This window comes from Taurulus bubalis, assembly GCF_910589615.1.
Source record: "Taurulus bubalis genome assembly, chromosome: 14".
Classification (NCBI taxonomy): domain Eukaryota; kingdom Metazoa; phylum Chordata; class Actinopteri; order Perciformes; family Cottidae; genus Taurulus; species Taurulus bubalis.
In genome coordinates this window covers 18,076,064-18,103,265 of record NC_136602.1, presented here as the reverse complement: position 1 = coordinate 18,103,265, position 27,202 = coordinate 18,076,064, and the positions used below count along the sequence as shown (strand labels likewise).

Below are 27,202 nucleotides of genomic sequence, written 5' to 3'. Positions count from 1 at the left end.
CAAGATATCAACCGCATTGCATTTTTTTCCAGCCAAAACACTGAAATATTACTTACTTATGGATGAAACGATACTTGCCCCTCTGTTGTGGAACCATAGACGTCCAAGGTCCAGGAATAAAGTTAGGGCATTTTTTGCTTTCAGCGGACCTAAACCTACGGTTCACGAAATCTGCACAAAATTAATTACTAAAAATATTTAACTTCACTTAATCAAAGTCAAACTTTGCAGAGGTACTGTTAACACATATTGCTATTTTATAGTAAAAACAAACAAACAATGATATGCATAATTAAAAGAGGAATTACATCCTGGAAGTTTTTTTTTTTCTTTCTTCTTTCCTGTGTTCTATTAACCAATACACCAGTAACACATATACTGCTTTATGAACCTCTTAACTGGTCTCACAATTGTTTTCTGTATATTATACCTTTTGAAATTATTCAAATAGTCCTCATGGTTGAGGAGTAAAGTGTGCATTGCTATATTTGTTCATGCAATTGTATTGTCCATGTTAACTGTTCATTCTTTACTTTCAGCTAACTATCTCATCTATTTATTGTTTAACATCAACTATTTATCCATTATTTTAAGTTAACTATTTCAACTACTTATCTATTTATTCAACTATTTCAATACTATTATTTCAACTATTTATCTATTACTTTTAGTCAAAAAAATAAGTAAAATAATAATGTGTTGAATAAAGTAAAAAAAAGTATACTAATGTTATAGTAGTATAGCATGTCGAATACAAGTCGAAGTATAGTATGTGTAACACTTTTTCAAGAGTTTTGTTTTCCTTGTTTTCCCGTCAGGTCATTTTGTCTTTCACCTCTCCTTTTCGGTTCAGATAACTTCACTTCCTGCCTTGTGTGTTTCCCGCCAGAGTGATTACCTTTTCCTCGCCCCAGTTCACCTGTTCCCAATCACCCCTTTTCTTCCCTAGTGTATTTAGTCTTGTGCTCCCCTTTGTCATCATATCTCTATGTCTAGCAGTCCAGCAATTTCTCCTTGTTATCTTCGTTACCCGGTTTTTAACTTTTCCTTTTCCTGACTGCCTTTTGCCTCGCCGGTTTTTGTTATTTGTTGTTGTTTGCTTGAACTCGCTGCCTTCCTGTGTACCGAACTTCTGCAAAGTAAAGACTGTGTTTTTTCCTGTCTTGACTTGGCTTTAAGTTCTTACCTCAGCGGTGGCTTCAGCCTTGACAGTCAAAGTATGTTGAAAAAAGTCATAAAAAGTATGTTGAATAACGTTGTAAAAAAGTCATATTGTAGTATGATGAAAAAGGTAAAAAGAATATCATTGTATAGTAAGTCATAAAAAAAAGTCATAGTTTAGTATGTCGAACTAAGTCCAACGCATGTCATGGTATAAAGTCGAAAAAAAGTATTGTCCATAGAAAAAAAGGCTATTAAAAAGTCAAAAACGTCATAAAAAGGTTAGTTTTAAACAAGTTTTGAAAAGTCATAGTATAGTGTTTTTTATAATATGTTGAGAAAAGCTCATAAATTAATAGTAAAGTGTCTATAACATGTCAAAAATGTCCTAGAAAAGCATGCCAACAGTCATTAAAAAAAACAGTTTCGTATGTCAAAAATGTCGTATCAAAAGCTACAGTATTGCATGTAAAAAAACGAGCCATTAAAAGCCATAGTATACCAAGTCAAAGTCAAGTATATTATTCTAAATAAATGTTGCCGCATAGTTTGTCAAAAAAAGGAATATAATAATATGCTATGTCATAAAAAAAGTCACAAAGTCACTCACATGCTGGTTCCTTAAATTAGCACTCAGTCATCAAAACTTCTAGATAGCCTGTTGTAGCTGTGACACACTAACATACAACATGATATTTCTATGTTGCTTTTATGATATACAATACTATGGCATTTTTATGACAAACCAGCCCCTCTCCCCCCATATTATTATTAGCTTTATTTTTTCATTGGTTGCTGGATTACATTTCACCCAGATACAACAGATACGTTTTTCTGATTGGCTATTCGTGTAGCCCATTTCTTTTTTTTGATTGGCTGATGAGTGGCACCTCGCGGCAGAACTCCAGGGGATTCGGGGGAGACGTGCTTGATTCCTCCATGGTGAGGGCAGCGCGACCAGGTCATGTTTGTGCGCTGCGGCACATTAAATAGCCTAGAGTTTTTTTTCAGCGTGAGAAATACGATGTGTGGCGGGAGGGCGTGACTTAAGACCGAAACGCGTGACAGTCACGCTCAATGCGTGACACTTGAGAGCCCTGCTACTATACTATGAAATGTTTATGGCATACTATGCTATGACATTATTTTACACACGTTTATGGCATACTGTACTATGACATTTCTATGGTTCTCATGAAATCTATTATATATATATATATATATATATATATATATATATATATATATATATATATAAATAAATAACTTTTTTATGACAAAAGAACAACATACGAACTACTACCAACAAACTACATACGTTACTACAACAGGGATGAATAATCACAAGAGTGATAATGGTGTCTTTTTCTGAGCAAGGACTTTACTGTAGTTAATCTTATATATACACAAAACAATAATTAACATAGGAAGAGATCCACAGTAGAGTAAGTAAGTAAAGTTGATTTATATTGCACTTTTCACAGACAAAGGTCACAAAGTGCTGTACAGCAGTCAGGAAAAAATGTGTTATACCAGATTGACAATAACAGGGACCAAAACATTTCAACAGTTAAGGGAGAATGGTAAAATACACATTAAAAGATGGAGCAGTAAAAAACACAATAAAACAAATAATGAAAATAAATAAAAACAGATTTAAAAAAGCAGGTCATAGAGCATGTATTCAACCAAACGCCAGTGTAAACAGGTATGTTTTTAGTTGTTTTCTAAAAGACAATACTGAATCAGCAAAATGTAGAGGTGCAGGCAGAGCATTCCAAAGCTTTAGTTTTACTGCCTCAAAAGCTTAGTCACCACGTGTTTAAGGCGAGTGTGTGGGACGGACCGAAGATTTAGCAGGTTGGACCTGAGGTTGCGGGCTGTTGAATAAGGGTGAAGTAGTTCAGCCACATATAAAGGAGTCTGGCCGTGTAGTGCTCTGTATGTAAGCGTGAGGATTTTAAAGTGGATCCTATGCTCTACAGGGAGCCAGTGAAGAGACCTGAGAATGGGGGATATATGAGACCGTCTATTAGTTCTTGTCAGTAATCTGGCAGCATTTTGGATTACCTGCAACCGGTTTATCGCAGATTTGCTGAGTGCGGAGAAGAGTGCGTTGCTGTAATCAATACGAGAAGAGATAAAAGCATGTATGATTCAGCCGTAGATAAAACAGACCTCAGTTTGGTTATGTTTCTTAGGTGCTGTTTAAACTTAATAAACTAAAGTTACAAGTGACTTGGGACTCAATAGACTAACATTAGGCTGTTATTAACGTTTGTTTACGTTGATTTGGATATCTCCATTAATTGTGCATCCGTGGAAAACATTTCTCATGTCTCCTTCGTCTCTGATGATATCGCTGCCGACCACTCTTGCTCTCTTTCCTGGTGGCTCGGTGTTGGAAGTGCCTTCTCCAGCAAGGATATTACGCCAACGCTGTCTTTCATTGAGATTTGGTGCCCAGTAGCTTTGAAGGGAGCTTTCGGATGTATATCCACTCACTGACATGATTTATCTTGCTTCCAACCCAGCATTAGAGAGTTTGCACCAAGGTGCAAACTCGATTTTTGTGCCCACCGCCTTGCATATCCTGGACAGCATTGTTGCAAGATAATGTACGTCCATTGGCTCCATTCTGTACCTGCGACAGAGAAAATAAATTCTCATTATTATTAATGCGTGTTAGGGCTGGCTAAAGCGCGTAAAGATTAGCCTACTAAAGCCAAGACCTACCAAATGTCATCCGACGCGGCAGTGCTCTTCTTTGGGTGCAGGTAAAATGCAGGTGCGTTGGGGGGTAGGAGTGACAGATACCTTTCCAAGGAGGCGACAGGACAGCGGGGGTTTCCTGGAAGAGAATACATGTAGCCACGCCGACTGTCCTTCTTGGGCTCACGTGGATCTTTATGATTCTTTGTCTCCTCATTGAATGTCATGCTGGCATACTTCTGTCCATTCTCATCAGCGAAAACAGCGAACGACCCTGTGGTTAGCTGGCGGTTACCCTCCTTCCCTCGTCGTCCAAAGTGCAGTTGGATATCGAACCAGACTCAATGCTTGTGGTCGGATCCAGTGAGGCCTTTATTGTGGCTAGATCGCAGGCTGGTATGGATCCATGATGTTTTGTTTTGTCCCTGTCGTCTACGGTTTTTTACAACGGCAACAAAAACATTGTTTGTGGACGTGAACGCGCTGTCCTTCATCAAACACCAGCACTGACTCAATGGTGGATCGTTGATGTATCTGTTCAGTCCCAAACGCAGGCAGACGTAACTGCTGATCCTGTAGTGGTCACCCTTTCCATTGCACACAGTGTCATAGAAATCCCGCAGTATTTCATTCATATCTTCTCTGGTTATGGTCTTCAGGTCTACTGTTTTCCCCATCTCTTCTCACCAGTTGGTGAAGCATATAATTGCCCACTTCGTTTGGCTGACTGTGTGTTTCTCGTTGCGCAACATTTCATAGGCCTCACATTCTTTCTTATCTATGGTAGCATGACATCCACCTGAATTATCCTCTTTGGCTAACCACTCATCAAAAGTCATTCCCCCCAAAATATAAAAGTTTACACGAAACATGTTTGGTAACTGTCAAGCTTGAAATGACAACTAACAAGCAAAATCTACCTGTTATTTTGAGTGCGCACTGATATGGAACGCTCAGGTAAATGTAAACAGGTGTAAACTACATTCTGGCTCAATACACCCGTGACTCACTCAACCAATCAGATGATTGATTTCATCTACCCGTATTATAAGAAATCAATAGATACCAGTTCAAAGGGCTGTGCTGTCACAATATGTGTCAGGGGAGCTCTTGTTTTATGGCATGTTTTTTTTTCTTCTTGAGACAGGTGCAAACTTTAGTCACATAGAGCTCAATGTCAGATTGCATATATGGCCAGAAGAAACGGTCTCGTACTAGAGTTACAGTGTCTGCACCTTGTCTGCACCTTGGTGTCCCATGTTATCGTGCAGCTCTTCCAGCACCTTTCCTTTATCGGTCTGTACAAATTGACAATTGACACCATCAGTGTCAATTGTCAATTTGGAAATAACCACCAGTTCTGCTTTATACTTTGTGTAAATTCCACATATGTCGGAACATCAAACTCCATGGTGTCTGGGTTCATAATATCATCCGTAGTCCCACAACAGCGTCTCAATGAAGCCGCTACCAGCGCTGGTTCAGGCGGAGCAGCAGCAGTTTCATTCAGAAACGGGGAGACGGCGGTGGTGACGGCGGAGCTTCTCAATGCTGATTCTTAACGCTGATTGGCTGCCGCAACTTTGCGTCACGCGATTTCTCCGCCAGAGTTGGGAGAATTCAACTCACGCGAATTCGCGCCGCGTCCTTCGCTTTGTTCGCCCCAGGTCAAACGTTCTGTTCGTGCCGCCTCAAACGCGTCTATCTCGCCGCGGCGCGAATAAATCGCCAATTCGCGTCGCAGCGCGTCTGTGCATTGACTTCACATGTAATCTGGTCGCGCCGCAAATTCGCGCCGCGTCCGGTGTGAACACGGCATTAGACAAGTTAGGAGCACTGCACGGTGAGTTTTCAAGGCGATTTGAAGATTTCAAAACAGTCGAGGATGAAATGCACACGATCTCCTCTCCCTTTACCTGTAGTGTGAATAATGCACCCAGTGATGTTCAACTGGAACTCATTGACTTGCAGTCTGATGTGGTACTGGCGGAGCACTTAAAGTTAGAATCACTGCTGGATTTTTACTCTCTCAAGGAGAACTTTCCAAACATGAGGAGACATGCCCAGAAAATGTTGGTTCTCTTTGGTTCGACCTACATATGTGAACAAACAGTCTCAGTGATGAAGTTTAACAAATCCAAGTATAGACCCTCTCTCACTGATGATCATTTGTCTGCTGGGCTTTGCATAGCCACCTCAGACGTTCAGCCTGACTTTGATACACTTGTTAAAGCCCAACAGAGACTACATTTCTCTCACTGAACAAGAAAAAAGAACTGAAAAACTTCCAGACAGCAGACACGGCTGCTCTCTTGGGCACAAGTTGTATTGGTGCATCTCTGGTCTCTTTGTTCCTCCTGCATCACTCTTTTCCATTTTTTTAATGTAGCGACGGAGTTTCTTGTTGTGATAGTGGGCGAGCTTTACCCAGCATGCAGTTCGGCAGTGTAATTTTATAAATGTACATGTAAATGTATCAGTGTTACAAATTGTTTTTGTGTAACAAACTGTTGTGTCGTGGTGTTAAAGAGTGTTAGGAAATTACGGAAATTTGAAACCGGTATACCGGCCAGCCCAAGAGCAAGTCACACACACTTCAAAACTCAACTCTAAAATAACCAACTGTAACGCACTCAGTTACCCCGGTGAGTTCCCCCGGGGTAACTCATTGACTGCATAATGACACAGCACTCCAGATATTCCAAGTTGGTAATGGCCTTTATTTGCACCTGCTCTCATAGACCGTCTGCCGACGTTCACCCCGGTCTCCCGCACCATCTTTCCTACTGCTCTTTATGTTGGGGAAAAACAGTCAGCATCAGCTGAGGCCAATTAGGCCTCATCCCTGGCACCTGTCCTCTGAGCCGCTCATCCACACCCCAACTGCAGCTGAGCCTAACCACACCCCTGCCACCACACCAACTTAGACACACAACATTCTCAGGAAACATCTTACATCCATACCGACATGTTACCTTCATTAATTATCAACAACATACCTGAAAAGGGGGAAAAATAATCACGAGTGATAATGGTGTCTTTTTCTCAGCAAGGACTTTACTGTAGTGAGGAAAAAGACATATTCTGATACTTCTATGTGACCTACATAAGTTATAGTTATAAGGCTATTTCTATAGTTATTTTTAACGTGTCATGCACGTTCATCAGAAACTCCTTCAGCTCAGACTCTAGCGAGGCCTCCGGCAGCAAACAGCCCGCCGCGGACCGACCCAATTCCGGCTTTGCCACCGCCCTCAACCTGCTGTCAAGAGGCTCCGGCGGGAGGGAGAGAGCGAAGTGCCCGGCAGAAGCGTCTCCTCCTCTGCGTTGCCTTGCTGGTACCTCAACTTCGCTCTCGACAACCAGAACCGGGACCGTCACATAAAAAAAAGAAGAGTGAATAAATGCTACAACTCCTCAAGACCCGTGTGGAGACCCAAGCTGAGTTTTGGCATCCACCCAGCTACGTGCTGATTTAAGGGACGGGGTTAGCCCTGAAATAAGCAACCAATGAGCCGCACTTAAAGTGGAATGACCTTTAAGGTGGACTAGCTATGCTCCTTCAAGTGACATAAGAAACTATGAGTTTAGCTCAGCATTTTTTTCAAATTATTTTCCAATATTTCTGCTTAAATGCTTAAATGGTAAATTATCAACATCCCTACTCCAAATTATGCTTGTTTGTATCAGGAAAACACACTGTCTGTTAACTTCTTTAAATTTCTTTAACCTCAGTTGAGCCCCAGCCATTTTTCTCAAAAATTCCAAATGGTTTGCATACCCATATTAGATACAGAATATCTCCTCAACCACAAGGGCTATTTGAATAATTTCAAAAGGTATAATGTACAGAAAACACAGATTAGGTCAGAGGTTCATGTAGCAGTATGTGTTATTGGTTTATTGGTTGATGATAGAACACAGGAAAGAAAACTTCCGATAACAACTTCCAGGATGTATTTCCTTTTTTAATTTTTTAATTACATTTTTTTATTTTTACTATAAAATAGCAATATGTGTTAACAGTATCTCTGCTAAGTTTGACTTTGATTAAGTGTAGTTAAATATTTTGTGTAATTAATTTAGTGCACATTTCGTGAACCGCAGGTTTAGGTCTGCTGAAAGTAAAAAAGCCCTAACTTGGACCTTGGACGCCTCTGGTTCCTCAACAGAGGGGCTCTGCTCTGCTGCTTGGCTGGAAAAAAATGCAATACGGTTGATATCTTGCTGAGGCTTTGTCTGACAGCGGTTTGGGCGCAATTGGTGGATTTCGTAGGTCGTAAGCCTTCCAGAAAGGTGCACCAAGGTGGCATCAAGCTAGGGATGTAAACATTTATATTTTCATAACCTGGGGACCTCTCTCGAGTCACTTTCGAGTCCTTCGGGTCATATTCATGGTTTATGTTAATATTTATAGTTGGATTGTGTTATAAACATGTAAAATGGACTTGTATGTTTTTTTTTTGCTACGTCACATCAGTGGCTGTGGTATCGATTCATGGGTGTATGAGGACTTGGAAATACCTGATGAAGAATTCTGTGGAACATTTTATGAAAATAAAACAGGTTTTCAAAGTCATCGTTAGAACTTTAATTTAGTGATCATATTGGTATACTCGGTAACGCTAAGTAATCAAATGTAAGTGTTCGTATTTAATTAAAAAAAAAGTGTAATTTGTGAATGCCTGAATTTGTGAATGCACTGGAGAATTGACTAATGTCAACAAGACTATCAAATCCACCAAAGCATTCCAAAGAGGAAATTGTATAATGTTAATGAATAAAATGACAAAGATATCTGCAGGATTTGGAAAAACCTGGCGACTCATCACGAAAATATGTGCAAAAGCTATGAGATTGTAGATTGACATGAGAACATGTAACTTGTGGAACAAAAATATGAACTCATATCGCTATATTTCCTCTTGTATAAAATATGACGTTTTAACACTCGGAGGAATTTGAAGTCACAGGAAAAAACTAAACACAAAAGTTTGTATGTTGAAAGGATCACTCAACAGAAAGTATTCACACTCAAATGGGAAGTCACAGATTTTTTTTTATTGTAGCAGGTGGACCAATTAGAAAATTATAGAAATACAAATAATCTTGATTTTTTTGCCATAATCGGGCAGTAAGTTCTCGCATTTTGCAACATATTTACCAGCATACTCTTCCTTATTTCCCATGGAACATGTGAACATCAGTTCACCTGCAACCACCTGTACGATGATACTAAATCAATAAAGTCACCAGACCTTTTAAACTGGGTAAATTTCAAGGTCAACCACGTTGCACACATTCAAACAATCTTAGTGCATGAAACAAAAAGTGGATGTTTGCACTGATAAATTATCCTTCTCTCCATTTTGTTTTTATTTATTTAGTCATTAATTATTAATACTTTTAATATGATTAGCTTGTATGAAAGAGTGTTTCTAGGAAACACTAAATGACCCATTTCTGTTCCATTGGCATCTGCCATAAATGGATACAATTATGGGAATAACAGTCCAACTTTCTGGCAAATTAATTGGATCACAAAAAAAGAAGAGAGCTGACAGTAGCTGCATATGAACTGCCTCAAGAAGAAAGACAAGCACACACAACTTGTTTCCAACTAGTTCTGTTCCTGTCAGACACAGTGGTGGAATAATTAAATCAATCAGCCATTAATCAATAAATAATCAGTCACAATGTTGTCCCTTAAGACATCTTGCCAAAAGCAAAATTAAACTCACTAAGCTGTCTGCCCGCATAGCAGCGTCTGAGTGGTGACAACATGGGCTATAATCAGCGGGATGTGTACTGGTAGTTCTGTTAGCTGACCAAATCGTCCCAAAAAAATAACAGTATGCAAACAGTTTCCCTCCGCTGTGTCTCTGGCCGCAGGGTTGTGACCACGAGTTCACTTTACTCAGCAGTTCATTCCGCTAGCTATCGATTGATGGCGTAGCCGATAGTCAAACACCCCGGCTGGTCGTGGATGTAACGCGTTGAATACAGTGTGTGCAGTTTGCTTCTGATTCAGGTTCTCGTAACGTAATGAAGTCATGAATCAAGTGCAAGGTTAAGGTTATCTTTTTATATAATCTAAAGCTACATTACAGAACCTTTATTTTGTGATGATTTTGGCGGTCCCTATGGACAAAAACGGTAGTGTCCTTTTAGAAGACGTGTTTTACGTCATGGTTGCAATATGTGTCCACCTAGTAAAATTACTGCTAATATCCCATTTCGGGATACACTGCTGCAGACCATTCAAAATATCTATTTATGCAAAAGAAAGTAACTATAGATTATTTGCTACCACCAGTAAGGGCGGTACATATATGCAGCTTATTTTACAGCACAGCGGAAACATACAGTACGTTACGGATTAAATTAAAAACTACCGATAGTGTCACAGTGAAGACAACCTGATTCAGCTCAGGACACAGTTGCCCCAGATCTTTGAAAGAAGAGCTTGCAGTCTGCTGAGCTGCGTACATCTGCATCATTCCAACAACTCCAGATTCTTAGACTTTTCTTGTGGAGCATTACACATTGCTGTCAATCAGCCTCCTCCTCCTCCTCCTCCTCCTCCTCCTCCTCCTCCTCGGTGTGCACTAAAATGAGGAGGGAATCATTTATTCATGACGCCCGGCATCTAAAACCAGTAGTTCTGACTGATTCTGATTCATGGGAATGAGGCGATATTATTAGACACACAACTATGCCCTGATGGGGCAACATTTTCATTCCCGAATTAAAATCGCACACCCACAGCGCTCTCTCTCTCTCTCCATATTTATTCTCATATTTCCATAGCAGCTACAGTGTGTCAGCCTGCAGAGGTTATGGCTGTCACAGCTGTGTGACATTGTGGATCTGGCAGATGATGCATTCAGTAGAAGGTTGGCTATTAGACAGAACACATAATTACACACAAAGTTCATAAGGCCTTTTGAGCCCTGCTCAAAGTAACACGGCTGAAGTACCATGCCAGTGTTTGTAAAAGATAATTAGTCATTCAGTTATTACTGAACCATTATTGACAGTCATTCCTTTTTTAAGAGGATCATTAATTAACTCACTGGTATGATGATGAGATTCTTGGAAACCACTCAATCATCTGATGTAACCTGATGCAACACCATATATGGAAGCATGTCAGGATGTCAGCTAAGTGAATGCAGTTGCTCTCAGTTCAGCATTTTACTTCAGCCATTTGTCATTGCACTTGCACACAGGGTCGGGTTTGAAGAAGAATGGTAACAGTGGATGCATCAGAGGGAGACATATCCTGAATTTTATTCCCTAGTGTGGGTTAAGTAAAAAAAAGAAAGAAAGAAAAGAAAGCTGGAAGAGCGGCCAACAGTGGTTGCAGGTGGAAACAAGTGAGTACTTTTTATCCCCAATGGGACACCAGGGCGCACTGAGGTTTTTACAAACAAGTGAGTGCTGGAAAGATTATGCATGAGAACGTGTTATTCTGGGAAAAGTGACATGAATATGATAACCACACTGGCATGAATATAAACTGCAGGAAGCTTTTTATTAAGCTGGTGGATCAAGTGACATTAAAAAGGACAAGTCTGTCAACAAATGCCTGATTTGGCTTATCTCTCTGGACTATAGCGCTCCATTGTTGTCCCTAAAAGGTATTTTAAAAACATTACTGTGCAACACTGTTGCAATGGGTGACATTTTGCTTCATTACCATGTGCATTGTGTTTTATTTCATACACATTTATTGCACATCTTCCTCTTGCTTTCAGTGATGCACACTGAAAAATGAATCCACAGCTGAAAAATAGGAAGTAGCAGTTTTCCCAACCTTCTTAAACATGAAAGTGGATATTGTGAGTTGCAAAGTGTCGATAGTTGGTTTTGGATCTTTTCAGGAGAAAAGTATAGCAAACCTACAACTGTATTCTTGAATGTCGCAGGGAACAAATTATTCTGTCCTTTATACATCTGGAACATCATCGGCTTAACGACCAGTTTGAGGCCCTCTGTAAGGAGCAGTCCTCTTGGTGGTTTTCTTCAGAGAGATAACAAGTAGCCGTCGTGGCATTTCCAATATCTGTCGCTGACAAACAAGGTGCAGCAATCTAAGAAAACTCTACCCGCTCTAGACAATATGGAATAAACTCTATAAAAGTCATATTTCAATTCAGCAGAATCACACACAAAAAACAAACAAAAAACTGAAACCTGTGAAGGTGTACAAGCAGCTTATATTTCCAGTCTCAGCTATTGGGAGTGCTCCCAAACACAAAATGCGTAAAGCGCAGCTCCCGTTATGAATAATCCAAAGCTTGCAGACGATGAGGGGACAGTGAGTGAGCCGCGTCGCTCTTCACACAAAAGCCATTCTCAGACACTGGGTGTAGAAAATCAATCCAGTCAACCTAGAGAGATGGAAGAAATGAGAACCGTGAGAGGCTTTGATTATTGTAATAGACTTAAAGTCAGCTCTGGGAAAGCCACCTCATACGTCGCCGCTGTTCATCAAATCAGAAACGCATTTGCTTCACATTTTCCTGCGCTCGTAGCTGCTTTGGAAGGAAAATTAGCAGAGGCAAGACATTTGACATTTTGATGAATAGAAGCATTTTTCAGGAAGCCACAATTCAATCTGAAATACACATAATTGATTGAATTGCAGCTGTCAAGAGCTTCAGTGAGACAACAAAGCTGTCTGGGACAGATAGCCTCTGTCCACCGGTGCTGCGCTTCTTTTCAGCAGCAGAAGAAAAAAAAAGAAAAAACTCAACAGAAGCAGCTGATAATACAGGATTTAGATAGCGCCCTGTATTTCAGACCAAACACCAACCACGCGCATAGCAACCAGCCTGTGTGAGTGCTCAGTCAAGGTTCCTCAAAAGGGGGATTGTGTAATAACTTGCATCAGCAGCTGCGCCTCACAGGCCTGCACTATTCAGCAGCATGGAGTTGCAAAAGTGTCAGTTGTGTTGAAAAAAAAACAACCACACACATGCATCTGGTGCAACAGGGAAAGGCTTATGATTACATATCCTGCAGATGATGATGATGATGATGGCGGCTGAGGCTCATGGGGAGAGTGGCCGTCCTGCGACCGCAAGGTTCATGGTTCGATCCCTGGTCTCCCCATAGTTTGCATATCAAAGTGTCCTTGAGCAAGACACTGGACCTCCAATTGCTCCTGGGCGCTTCTCAGCACCCAACTGCTCCTAAATTGTTATTGATGGGTTAAATGCAGAGACCAAATTTCATGTATGTATGTAAAACTATGTATCATGACCAACGTAATAAAGTTTTCTTTTTAATTTTGCAATGGTTTTGTCACATCTTGAAGTACAGTCATGAGCTCAGCAGATGGTGCTGCTCATCTCTGGAGAACGGTTCCCCATCCCTCACATCCCAAAAATGTTTAGCCTGTGGGAGGAAGCCGGAGAACCTGGAGAGAACCCACGCCGTCTAGCCCGGGCCCCTCTTTCTAAGGCGCCGGCGTCAGCATGTTCAGTTCAGAACAACGAAAACTAAACGAGCCTTGTCCACAGGTTATCTTTTTAATTATTTTTTTTTTTATTCAATAGATGGAAAAAGGTCTTAACTGCAGCACAGCATCCACCCACAAATATAATTAAGTCACCCGAATAATGTGTGTGTGAAAAGCTATGTTGAATCAGACCCAGACAGACAGAGAGAGAACTGTCTGCAATAAACCAAAAACATCAGAGTATTCATATAAAGCTGAGCATCAACAGCATTAGCACCGTTTTGCATATAATGCCAATGTTACATAACAAGTAGATAATTGAGTTGCAGAGGTCTTTTCTACAAGATTGGCACTCTGGAGGATTAATGATTGAGGATCTCCAAATCACACATCAGACACTGGAGACATTATGTTAATCAGGGACGTCAGAAAAAACACCCAGCATTCACTTGGCTCTCGATAAACAATTTTCATTTGGTGGCAAAATACATAGAATACATTTATATGCAGTGCAGTGAACATCAAAAGGAAGGCTTTTCAGCTTTCTTGACATCTTGTTATTTATTTTTTCAGAATAGCAGACATGAAACCAACGTAAGAAGTTAGTTCATTTTTGAATGTATTTATTCTACTGACTGAACAGCTACACTTCGGATACAAAAATGTGGAGATATGTACTTTGTTAAGCAAGACTTGAAAGATGCCGTCTAGCACAAAATAAAAAGAGAAAGGCAACATTTTCTTTGAGGTCTCGTACGCTGTCTGCCAGCATCAACCAGCTCAAGTTTGATTACTAATCCTGACTCGGGAAATGTTTGTGACACATACCAGTATGCGTGTTGCGTATATCTACATCTGTGTATGACAAGAGCATGTGTGTTAGGGGGGGGGAAGGGCCAGTGTGTGAGTCACATAGCAGTGAGACGTGGATGAGGTCAGTGGATTTGGCTCGAGTGTGGCTCAATACTGGACTCTGCTGTGGCTTCAGCCTCGCGATACATTTGGCTGAGGTGCTTGACGAGGCTCTCCAGTTGAGGGTTTCCCCCAAACCCCTGGATGAGGCGGTAGACCTCCGCCTCCAGGTCCCGCAGAGTCTGACGGGTGTAGGCGAACGAGCCGACCTTCTCCAGGTAGTCCACACAGTATCGCTTGATGTCCATGTTCTCCGTGCGCTGCCTCAGGATGTTCTGCACTTGGGTGCTCTCTGGACAAGACCATATGGCGTGAATGGTGGGGAACGAGAACTTGCCCTCGGTCAGGTCCTCGCAGAAGCTCTTGTTCTCGCTGTATTCAAGGGAGTTCAGGTTAGCGTAGTCGTCGCGGATCTGGAAGAACAAGCCTAGCGTGTCCAGGAGGGGTTTCAGGTCCTGTTTCCATTCTGAGAAGAGCTGCATCAAGCCCACAGCCAGACCAAAGAGCCCTCCAGTTTTCTGCAGCACCATGTTGCGGTACTCGTGCTCAGTGGGACAGGTGTAGGTGTCCCTCCAGTGGATGTCCAGGCCCTGACCGCGGTGGAGCTCCAGCAGCTGCCGGGTAAACACTCGGACAGCCTCGGGGTTCTCCAGGGTCAGCACCTTCTCCAACCCCAGGAAGTAGACGTAGTTGGCGGAGTTGATAACGGAGGGAATGCCATAGATGCTGTGGGCCACCGGGAAGCCGCGCCGCAGCTTGGAGCTGTCCTCGATGTCGTCTATGAGCAAACTGGCGTTGTGCAGCATTTCAGTCACCTGGATGATCACCTGAACAGGAAAAACAAAATCGGTTCATTACACTACACACTTTTGGAGAGAAAACCCCCCAAAAGATTGCATAGTTTGAGACTTATTGTGCAATCACATCAGCTTTTCCATGTCATAGTAATTCATGCCTTCATGTTGTGCTGTACACACTTTTAGAAACTGTAACAATGATGCGTATGCTGATAAAACTTAATTTTCCTACTCTTGACCAGTAAGACAGACGGTAACAGGTTCTGTGGGAGCTCTGTGTAAATTATGCATTACAACTTGCATACAGCAGAGGGTGCCATGTCTACACTCTGGTGATCGTCTTTGTCAGCAGACACAATTGTTGTTGCTGAAACAAAGCAGGCAGTCAATCGGAGAGAATGAAGAGTTGAGCAAAGATAAACTCTAAACTGGAGCTGTTTCAGATTCAGAGATTGGCAGGACTGAGGTCGATTTGATCCGGTCTGCTCTAAACCTCGGATGCCGTGTCCAGGAGAGAGCAGCAGTGGCCTGATGAGATTAGAGGAATTGTATTCACATAGTTAAGAAATTACAGGTGACAATACTGAGCTTGGCGCACTTTCACCTCCTCTAAAAGAGAGAACGACGTGGGCTGAGTGTTTTGACAAGCTCCAAAAGCTTTATTACAAGTACAAGTTACTCAAGTGCCACATGGACAATGAACTAATTGGTTAACATCCTCGGTCCACCAGCAGGATTCCATTTTCAATATCCAAAAATGGCTTTGTTTCAGGTCTGTTTGACACAAAACAGCCAGGGTCGCCATCAGGTGTCTGCTGTCTTGAGCTGGCCGTGCACCCTGCTGTAGTGCTCTGCTGATATAAAAAGACAAGTGGTGTGGCCTGGTAATGAAAACTGCTTGTACGGGGATGGGGAGCACAAAGAGAGACTCAGTGGGTCCGGCAGATGGCCAAGGCCGGGCCAGTTGAGCAGTTTATCCGCCAAACACAACCTTTTCTTCGGCAGGGTCCCGACACTCGCTCACCCTGCAACCTCAGTGAGCCACTTACAAGAGAGGGGGGGTTGTGGGTAAAGCTACAATGAAGGCACACACGAAGGAGAACATGGAATATTGCCAAAAACGGCTCATTGCAAACAGTGGTCTCTATGAATTCCAATTTCCCGTCAGGAAAAAGGAACAAGGGCACAATCAAGGCGAGATTTGAAGCCTCAGATAAATAACAGCGGTTATCAAAACCTAAATACAAGCAGTATCACTTTTCAAGTCCTGGACTTTGACAGTCTCTCAGTAAAAATAATTGTCTGACTGTCGCTGTGTAATGCCGCCATTTAAGTGCCGAGTGTCTTCACAGCTCTGCAAGACTTCATTGATTAGCACCAGAGGTAACTGATGCAGAAACTCACTTTGTTTGCCAAAGCTTCAATCAGTGATCCATTAAGAACGCAGGGACTCCTTCACAACAAACAAGTGCACTGAGTCCAATACATCGAGTGCGAATAACTCTGAAACAGACAAGTCAATAATGTGCGTGCATGAACCCGTCTCACTCGGGTAGACACATGCAGTGCTTAGCACCGACAGCCGTCCCTCTTAGTCAGACTGCAGGGTTGTTGAAGTCCGGCCAAGGTTTTGACATGGTCATCTTACATGATCACACAACCCGCCTACTGGATTGTGTCATTCAAAAATGCTTCATTATTCATCGAGAACAAATGGAGCTAAATGTGGCAGATGTCCAACCAGTTTTTTGTAAAATGCTCAAGAACCCAGAGCATAAACTTAATCTGGGATTTACATTTGTTTTTGTTTTGTTTAAATCTTGTTTGCTGATGCCGTGTCCCTGTTTGTCTTCATCAATTGCCTTGTAATGTTTTTGATGCTGTGTGGATTAAAGAGTCCATAACTAACTAACTTACAATATGAGGTTTACCTGCTATGTTTTATAAAAGTGGGTCACCTCACCTGAAACAAACATCATAAAAAAATAATATATATACACTATTTTAATGAAATACAACATTAATATTTAGGGATAAAAGCAGAGGAGATATTTCAGCAAGGTCATATATTTAATGAGAGTTTCATATACTAACTAACTTGATCACGAGATGAGATGTCAGGACCGGCCTTGCCATCTATACCGCAGTGAAACCATTTCCTGAGAAAACCCCTGCGGTACAAATGTACGTATAACAAATATACTGTTTAGTCTGATCCAGGTTTTACTGCCAGACAGTCTACTGTTGACACAACTTCTTATCTGCTTTGTGTAATAATAACCGTCACATCACAGGCTGTATCCAGATATTTGACCGCTTTAAAAAAGGGATAACTTGTATCATCCTATCCAGCAGTTATGAGTTGCTCCATTTCATATTTGAAATGCTGACCTACATCCAGTCCCTCGTTATTTCCTCATGTAGGCAGCTGCCTTAGAGTCACTCTGCATCCGTCATATTAAAACCTCCAACAATGCTCTGTCCATTTCAAAAAGGTACCATTTCAAATACCAATATCACATTTGATAAATTGGACCAACAGTTTTTCCGAAAAAAAAAAAAAAAAAAAAAAAAAAAAAAAAAAAAAAAAAAAAAATCAGACCTAGACTTTGCATCTTTCTCAAAACTGCCGGAGGACTAGGGCTCCCCTGATTCCTAGATATTACTAAAGGGCAGCGCGACTACAAGCTCTGACAGAATGGATCTGGGAACTGACAGACGGTGGCTTAACATGGAAAAAAGCCAATGCCAGCAAGGTCTCTTTTTGTGAGACATCATCAGCACTGCAGTGTTCCTCTAACTCACAGATCCGCTCTACAAACAAACTCCTTGTTTGTGTTGTACACGTGTCATTTAAGTAAGTTTAGTTGTGGCTGTTACAATGCTCACTAAAAACTCTGGCTTATACTCTAGGTACCTCGTATGAACTTCAAAATATGCTCTACCTCTGGAACAATTTCAAAATGTAATAAAGGTACTAAACCACATCATACAATTATTGTTATTATTGTTATTGTTAAAGCATGCTTTGTGAGGGGTTGTTACATGCACCCCTAGTAGCCTCCAAATGTTTTGATATAAATTAATACGATCTCAATTTCAGTTTAACTTAAATTGACTTTTGTCAAATAAATAAGCACCGGCACTGACTAGTTCTAGTTAAATATAACAGTTTCAAACTAAATACACACCTCGGTAGGCGTGGGCGATCAGAATGAGGGACTGAAGTACAATCAAAACATTTGAACAATAAAAAATATATTTTTAACAAATCACAAAAGAGTGGGAGAAAATAGTGAATCCCAAAAGGAGCAGCGAACGTCTTGATAAATGTTCAGTTGGGGAATGATCAGGGAAGGGTAATCTCTTGCTTTTATTATTAGTTTTTCTTATGAACGCAAATAACTCATTACAAATGAAAAATTACAAATGAAAGAAAGATGGGAGGCTGAGATACAACACGAGATATCAAGGAGGACTGGAATGTAACGCTCTGAAGCACACTCGCTCAAAATTATTTTCCAAATTATTTCCAGATATCTTCGAACACCACAGATAATGGCCCCAACACGGACATGTTTGGGGGAAATTGTGGAGCACAAATAGAAAAGCATCTCCACATATTCTGGTAATGCTCTAGGACCAGTCTGGGAAGAAGCATATCGAGCGCTTAGAGAGGTATTACACGCCGGGGGGTAAAAATCCGAAGGCATGGAGGGAAATGCAGCAAATAATTTACTGCAGATCTTTACTCACAGCTGTTACTGTGAGTAACTATTCTATCAATTGGTTACATCGCGTGGACCCAGAAGTGGAGATGGAGCAGATGTGTTGAGAGATGGAGTCATGTTATAAGCTTATTAATGCAGCGATTACCTCAAACAACCTCAAGATCTGACCGAAGCATTTATAACTCCACCTATCCAGACTGGCGTGTTCATGTAGTGGTAACACCGTCAAACCCCTGGAGGATGCATAGTAATGTGGATGTAAAGGATTTTCTATGAATCCAATCGCTTTCTTATTTTTCTATTTCATTTACGTTTCACTTAGTTGTTGTTATGTTCATGCAAACTGTAATGGATAACATGATTTAACTGAGAATAAAAATAACTAAAAGAAGCTCTGGGCCTGAGGCAGCAGACTCCGTCTCATGAATGACAGGTGTGTTAACGGTAAAAGACAGAGGACAGTATATGAAAGCTAACCTTTCCACATTGTCACAGAGAACAGAAGGAAGCCGCTCTGCTAAAAGGTCGCAAGGCCACTGAACGTCACAAACCTCCACTAACAGTTCTGTACTACACTGTGGTGAAGCGCATGTGGGAGGATTGATTAAGAAATAATAATTGTCAAATGAATGAGACAGTGTGGCACTGCTCCTGCCTCCATCTATCCGAAGGCACGGTTGTTTCCATGGCGGCGACTTCTTGGCTGCAGTGTGCTAATGATAACAAGAGGAGTGCTCTCCATCTGCATGATGGGTTCAGCGGGAGTTTACAGAGCTGCTATGTGGAGGGGGAGACACATCTTTGATATGTCAAATAAGTAAATTATGTCTGAAGATGTTTTGGGTTTTGGTTACAATCTGCATGAGTATTAGATATATGAACTGCTGGTTTATCTCCAACTCAACAAATCGGAAACTGATCAGCACTTCAGACAAGACACATAGCAAAGATAACGTTGAGCCGCTCCTTTTATTCATTTTGCATGTTGAGTTCATTCATTTGAAGACATACGGCAGAGTGAAGGCTGTGATTAAATACATATCTACTGATGCAATATGTGACGCAAACATGACAGAACGGATTATTAATAGTCAATAATTTGTCAGAAGAGATTGACAACTTTATTACTTGCACGCATGCACCTAGTTTTTTTTTTACTGAAACCAGTCATCACACAGGGGGAGGACTTGTATTGTGCACTGGGAGACAAAATGACCACCGGAGACAAAGTATGACCTCTGAGCTCTGCGGCAGAACTATGGTTCCTCTGCTTGGGGAGAGTTTATAAAACATTCAGGACAAAGGGAAACCTGTTGGAGAGCAAACCTAACGAGACCCGACAGGCTCGGCACTTAGCATTCTGCACTGCAAAAGGCATGCAGATTCAGAGAATACAGTCTCCATCTTTTCATTACCGTACACTGGACGAGCAGTCAGCCCCTACAATTGCAATGCCATCAGTATAATAAGGTCAATGGCCTGATCTCCCGGAGGAGACACTGGCGTGGGCCCTGCTCAATAATGCCAAGGCATCCTAAATGGCTAATTTGAAATTAATCTGACTGAGGAAACACAGGAATGCCAATCAGTCCGCTGTCTGTACATGCACTTCAATATGTCTGTTGGAATCTAAATCAGGCAGCATCCAAGAATGTGTTACAACAACACTGTAATGGATGGAGGAGTGGAGGCGTACGTTTGCCTGGCAAGCCGTCTGTTAATCCTTCGCTTACAGAGGTGTTCAGGAACACATGAAGCTGAAAAATAAGTAGTCTCAGTGGGCACGTGGATACTGTTTTAAGATACACAAACAAACAATCCCTAAATGCTGCAGAATCTCACTACCATTTACCCCACCATCTTGAATACGCTGTTAAGTAAAACATGTAATTGCTACCATGACCTAGACATTTTCATTCAACAAGCTAAAACTGACTACTGATTTTAAGGCTTTCTTCAAAGCTAGACAGGTCATTATACTCACTCACTCATCATCATCCCATATTCCAAACACAGTGTTAAATGCATTACATCATGCAATAATATGAGAATACAATGAACAAGATCTCCTGGCAACTAGTCCCATTACACTCACTGGATACTCCTGGAGTATACATAACAGCATAACATAACATAACATACATAACAGCCTGATATCATTTTGTATGCAGCGATGGTGACCATCAATTTGTTTTTTTTCCTTTTTCGATCAAATTTAAAAAAGGTGCAAACCTAATGTGACTTTGGGAACCTGAACCTCAAACAGCAGTGAATGAAAATACAGTGAAGTGTATTCAGTCAGGATACACACATTTTGGGAGTTAAGCTTTACACAAACAGATTTTTTAAAATCATTTTGCACCTGTCGCGAAGCTAAGTTCCTAACCCAAAACCAATAATTATTTTAGGTATGGACACTATATGATGAATGTATTATGTTTCCGCTACATCACTTAATATTGTTTATATTGTCACAAACAATGGCATTGTTGGCTGGCATTATTTTACTTTCTTTTTGTATTTTATTACTTATAAACATAGTTTTATAACGATATTACATTGAATATATTAATTTAATATACATCAACATTTCCTCAACCACGGCCAACAAGTCCGACGGACATCAAATCACAACATGACATGGAAAATAAGCCCCTATCGCCAAAACATCCACTGCTGCCGTTATAGAATATATAATCTACGTATTCAGTATTTATTTCTTTGCACTATTCATTTTTGTGTAAATACATAATGAGACAAATTCCTTGAATGCGGACGCATACTTCGCCAAATAAAGCTGATCCAACTTCAACAATTCATCAGAATGGGAAAAAAACAATTAAAGCATTGAGCACCCTTTTTATTCCACTTGATACTCAACTGCATTAACAACCTTCTGTAATAAATCATGGATGCTCCAAGCTCTACATCCAAGCTTTACATTTACATTCAGTTCGAAACAACTGACAGAAAATAAATTGCCTATTCAGAATGAGCACAGCATCAATTCACCCGTCTACAACCATAAACATCAGACAACTTTGAATAGGAGGCTTGAAATGGCCGATTTCTCACCTGCAGTTTGTCTTCTGGAACATTTAACCAGTGGTTAAACGCTTGTGATAGTTTTGTCCTCACTTGCTTTCCTGGGAAAAGTGCAGAAAACAAAAGTTTAAGTTTTAATAGTCAAAGACATGTGTACTGGAGTATAGAAAGGAAAAGCAAGTGCTTCCTTCACAATGATTATTGTTGCAGATCATCAGCTCGTTCTACTTACTTTCCTTACTTAGATTGAGTGCTTATGTGACTGATATTTGAAAATGGACACTTTGTTGAAGTCTATATTAACACAGCTGGTGGGCGGTGCATAATTCCAAGAGAAGCCGATCAAAACAAACCAAAAAGAAAACTACATTGTTTTAGAACTAGTGTTTTATTGTCAAAGCTTCTGCGACTATAACTACAAGTATACCTTACACTGCTTTTACCCTCACTGTTGTAGACAGCGCTCTCCAAGAGACAATGAGACTAAAATAAAAAATATTTAAATACCCCCTATTACAGCCAGTTACCTAAAAGGTTTAGATAAAGATGAACTCTGTATTTATTATACATGCAGAGCCAACTCTGTTAAACTTGACTCGACCTGGGGCACACAACTCTTTAGGCGACAGTGGAAGTGGGACGTGACCTGAATAGAGTAACTGAGAAGTCAAAAAACAGAAGAAAAGTTCTGTATCTGGTCTCAGGGCGCTGGCACAGGAAGCTTTCTGTTGTTCAAAGACCAGCGCCCTGTACTAGGAAGAGAGTTCAACAGAACCAGGGTATCTTTGGGTCATCTGGTTTATCCGATCGAGGACAGCTGAGTACAAGTGTGCATTTCGTTACGTTAATGTGTTGCTTAGATGTATTTTTATGGCGTGGATAACAATAATTTAGACTTATTCGTTCAGTTGCAACCCCGGCAGTGTAAAAGGGACTTTGGGGCAAATACAAAATAAATATAAAAGTATGATTAAAAGTGATAAGAAGGTATCGTGTCATACACACCATAAGAATACCTCTAAACAAAACATTAATTTAACAGATTACACACATGTAATTAAGTCTGATCCATCATTCTCTAGATGGGCAGTGATAGTTTAAATCGGTTGATTTATACAATCAGTCTGCCATTTCTAAACTGAATTTATCAGTTTACACGGCGTCTTTTAGTCTGAATAATGACTCAAACTTCTTTGTATTTGTGTAACATTATCTAACGATCCCCATACTGAGCATTGATCGGTCTGTAGACGGTGTGTTTATACGAGTTGATCATTTATCTGGAACAGAACCAGAGCTGAAGAATGTTAAGTGTTCAGCATCTGTTACCATGGTGATCTACCCCAGTAAGAAGCGAACCTCCGTTGACTGTAAACCCAGAGTTAACCCTGAGGTTGCCTTACTTTCCCCAAATTCTGCTTCATAGCACAGGTCCTTTAAAAAAAAAGGCTTGTTTTTCTTAGACCTTTGGACTTTTCCAGCCGAGTGCTCACATCCACAATCTAAAGAGTGATGAGTGAGTACAATGTTATGTAGCCTATAGATATGTACCTATAGATATGTTTGCCAAAACTATAACAAAAACACCACGATTAAAGCACTGGAATTTTTCTTTAATAACAGTGTCTGTTGCAAGACTTAAATAATGAAATAAACTTATCTTAATGAGCCTGAATAACACAGTGACACTGAAAAAGAGGAAATATCCCAATTTACCCGTAGGACTTGTCCTATTTACCCGAAATTATACTCTTGTTAGGTCAGTCACTTCTCCACTGACAAAAAAAAACTAATCAAAACTGAAGAAGCAAATAAAGAAGTCTCCTAAACAGCAGAGAGTGGACACTCGGTTTGAAGATATTACAACAATCCAAAAAATGTAAAACATGCACACAACTGTGCACAGCTTGCTGATTTCTGGGTATTCAAATTAATAAACAGTTCCATATTATTAACATGTTGTGCCATAAATGTGTGAAATACAGCCTCATATAAAGACTAGATTACTAATATGATAAATCTATACTAAAATTACAAATGTTGCCGTATCTGCAGCAAAACAGAAACCACATTATTAAAGCATTTACAATGTAGCCTAACATCTTTAAAAATCCTCTACTATATTCAGAGCATTAATATAGCTGCAAACAAATAGTTGCTATGTAAAGATAAAGTGTGTCCCCTCAGGTAAACACTGTTAGCTCTGCTCTGTCAGCACTGTTGCAGCTGTTTGCACAGTTACACGGAGCTGCCGGCTCAGCTATCGCCACGTTGAAGCCATGGGAAAAAATCCCTCGGCTCTGAATATCGAATTTAGCATCTTTAACATAGTAAGAACATATGCCACTCCCAAATTACAAATGTGTAATATAAGTACTACTCTAAATGCATGGAGGGATATAATACCATTCAATTCAAGCCTACTTTGCCACAGCAGTAAAACACAAACAGACTTGAATGAAACTTAGCAGCATCTCCTAATAACACTAAGTATTAGAATTGATCAACATGATGAAAAACTTTCATCTTGCATGCACTGCAGTTTATGTCTGCTGTGTGTATACTGAAATGTTTCATCATATTCATCATTTTAAGTATGCTATGTGATTAACAGTGAGCGAGTAGGTCAGAGCTCAGTTTATCTCTAGAACTCATCACCAGTATATTGCTTTCAATTACCTTTTAGCTGCATGTCTGCATGCCTCCATACATGTCTTTTCCACCACTCTGCAGTCACTGACGTGGAGAAAGACTCACCTGGTAGTTGCAACAAGTACTTGTATGGTTCCAGCAGAATTCGCTCAGAGGCAGCTTCAGAGTTGCCATCCATTTCTCGTGGTTAACACAAATCTGTATTGGAGGAAAAAGAACATAAAAAAAGTTTAAAAAAAAATAGGTGACATTATTGTGCTCAGAAAGTTAAAAGGCTTAGTGCAAATCTACAATCGCGTTAGAACCAAACTTAAATCTAGCTCTCAACTGACAATATTACAGAAAGGAGTGCGTTGACATGACAGGAAAATGTCAAGACTTGTAGGGCTTCTTGGTGTAAATTACATCAGTCATAACTGCAAAATGCTGCTACGCTTTTATTACATGTTTCCTTTAAATAAGCACATGATTGAGAAACAGGAAATGCAAAGAAGAATGCTAAAATAATGCGTTGTTTGTGGAGCTTTACATAAAACATGCTTTAACAACTCAAACAAAACAAGAAAATGAAAGGTTTTGACAAATAAAATAAAGCTTAATTATGTAATGCATGTCAGACGCATGTGAGCCATGAAATCCTCTCATGCATGGTGACACGCTTATCACATGATTGGATAAGTTAAAACAATCACATTACTGGTGAATCACAGAAACTCGTGATGTACAGTAGCAATAAAAATAGAAATGTTGAGTCGTCTGTGACAGCTAGTGATCATCGTAAGACAAATTACTCAAATACAAATCCCGTATTCATTGCACGAAACAGCAGTTGAGGTTTAATTTCAGAAAAGGCCCAGACTAGGTAATTTCACATCAGGCAAAAAAGTGTAAAACTAAATTCAGTTAAAAATAAGTTACCATTCATTGGATCTGTGCTCTTCAACAAAAAGCTGAAGCCTCACATTATAATAAAATTATCAGACTGCAAAGAAAGTTTCTGTCATATAACACAATGCTGCAATCCATTTCAACCAAGAGACGTACAATAGTAAATTAGGAAGACGTCTTCTTACATATTATTAACTGAGTCATAGCTAGTCTAAAGCTGACGGTGTGGATAGTTACTAGTTTAGTGGTACCGTACTATCCAACACAGCCCTGAAACTGTTTATTCTGTGTACAGTATAATCTCATCCTTTACATTATTTGATGTTAAGTGGAAAACAAATATATTAAGTAAACACTTGTATTGTCATCTTGTCTGCAACAACTGCCTCACTAGAATTATCATAATCTAGGTCATTTCTCATTAGATATGAAAGTCCCCAACAGAACTCTTAACTCCACCCACCTTGTCGCCGCCCGTCCGTCTGCCGATACGCCGGTCTTGTTTTCCTGTTAGCCAAGCTGCTAGTTAGCTAGCATTAGCATGCTAACATAAACCACAGCTGAGCATTTATTTCTCTCTTTTTCAAAATAAAAACGTTAACTTCCAACGCTGGACGACTAAGGCACACGATATGAATATGAAACCCACACTTTCACATCATGTTTAGGTCCGTGTGTTACTGGCCGATCACCGGATACTACACTAAGCTAATACCGCTATGACTACGCACCGTACACACTGAGCGACATATATGTGGTGTCGCTACAGAGCATGCGCAGAGGAGGCTGGCTGCCTCACGCACTGGGTGTGTCTGTTGTAGTTTCACAGATGTTAAGAATAGCAAGATAACACGTAGCTGTCCTCGTGAATGATGCATTGTTTAATTCTGCAATTAAATGGAAAACCTTCTCACATACAGTCTCTGGTCAAAACATACCGGATTAGACGTCGTGGAGTCTTTTGAGGGAAAGAGTCCACTCGAGTTTGAAACGTCGCTTGTTGTTTATGTGTGGAAACAGGAAGTTAGAAAATTGCCCTTCCTTTGAAATCAAGTTGGTAAAAATAACAAAACACACGTGATACCTGTTTTGTGCAACCATGTGTCACGTAGAATAACTATGTAGTAAAGTAAAAAAAAAAAAGAGAATAAGATATAAATAAGTTAAATTTAAACTCATATCAGGGTGGGAAATAGTTAGGCAATAGGCAACCAGATCAACTTGTGACCACACTGCCGACTACCATGGAGCATGTTGACGTGAACTACGGAGCACTTTACAATATTGCTGGTTCCTCAAACAAATAGACTGCTGTTTAAAATCAGAAAATGAATACCTCTGTGAAGTGCTGCAAATTAATGAGGCAGGTGTTTGTGATGTCATGAGGTGAAGGTAAGGAAAATACATACCCACATAATATGTAAATATGGTGCACACTCAAGGGGGACGAATAGCATTTGATACAAAGAGTTTAATTTTTTTAGATTAATTTTCCATTGTTGTTATTAGCCTTGAGGCTGTGATTTATGCCACTTAAACCATGTAAATATGACAAACTTATTGTGGTCAATTCATGGCATTTTAACAGATGGTAAACAATCAAGTATGATTTTAATATGTGTGTGTTCATACACTTATGACCATATATCATAATGTGTTTGACCACATTGACTTCGTCATATATTCACATGGATTAAGTGGCCCTTGTGACAACATCACAAACATCTGCCAAAAGTCGCCAGTTAACAGGGCCGCCTGTTAAATCGTGACACCGGGACAGCCTGTGATACATATCGAACACACATGTGTTCCCGAGCTGGGGGTTGTAGTTTTTC

The 27,202-nt window shown here is 40.3% G+C and overlaps 1 protein-coding gene across 2 annotated transcripts; it reads right to left on the bottom strand.

Moving 5' to 3' along the window:
* Positions 1-13,476: 13,476 nt before the first annotated feature.
* Positions 13,477-26,378, bottom strand: ggps1 (geranylgeranyl diphosphate synthase 1). Of its 2 annotated transcripts, none has more exons than XM_079229371.1 (4): positions 26,306-26,378; positions 24,585-24,677; positions 21,858-21,928; positions 13,477-15,081 (listed from the first exon to the last, which is right to left on the bottom strand). In XM_079229371.1, exons 2-4 carry the CDS (start codon positions 24,655-24,657, stop codon positions 14,278-14,280), a joined length of 948 nt encoding a protein of 315 aa, XP_079085497.1. In that variant the 5' UTR covers positions 24,658-24,677; positions 26,306-26,378; the 3' UTR covers positions 13,477-14,277. The 2 variants fall into 2 exon arrangements, with proteins under 2 accessions (XP_079085497.1, XP_079085496.1); XM_079229370.1 differs by lacking the exon at positions 26,306-26,378 and adding an exon at positions 25,831-25,913.
* Between the last annotated feature and the right edge of the window lie 824 nt (positions 26,379-27,202).

Excerpts from the sequence above, each read along its gene's own strand:
- ggps1 (XM_079229371.1), bottom strand. The coding sequence starts at position 24,657 with ATGGATGGCAACTCTGAAGCTGCCTCTGAGCGAATTCTGCTGGAACCA. Across the intron at positions 21,929-24,584 it reads GTACTTGTTGCAACTACCAG|GAAAGCAAGTGAGGACAAAA; the intron begins GTGAGTCTTTCT and ends CACTTTTCCCAG. Across the intron at positions 15,082-21,857 it reads TTCCAGAAGACAAACTGCAG|GTGATCATCCAGGTGACTGA; the intron begins GTGAGAAATCGG and ends TTTCCTGTTCAG.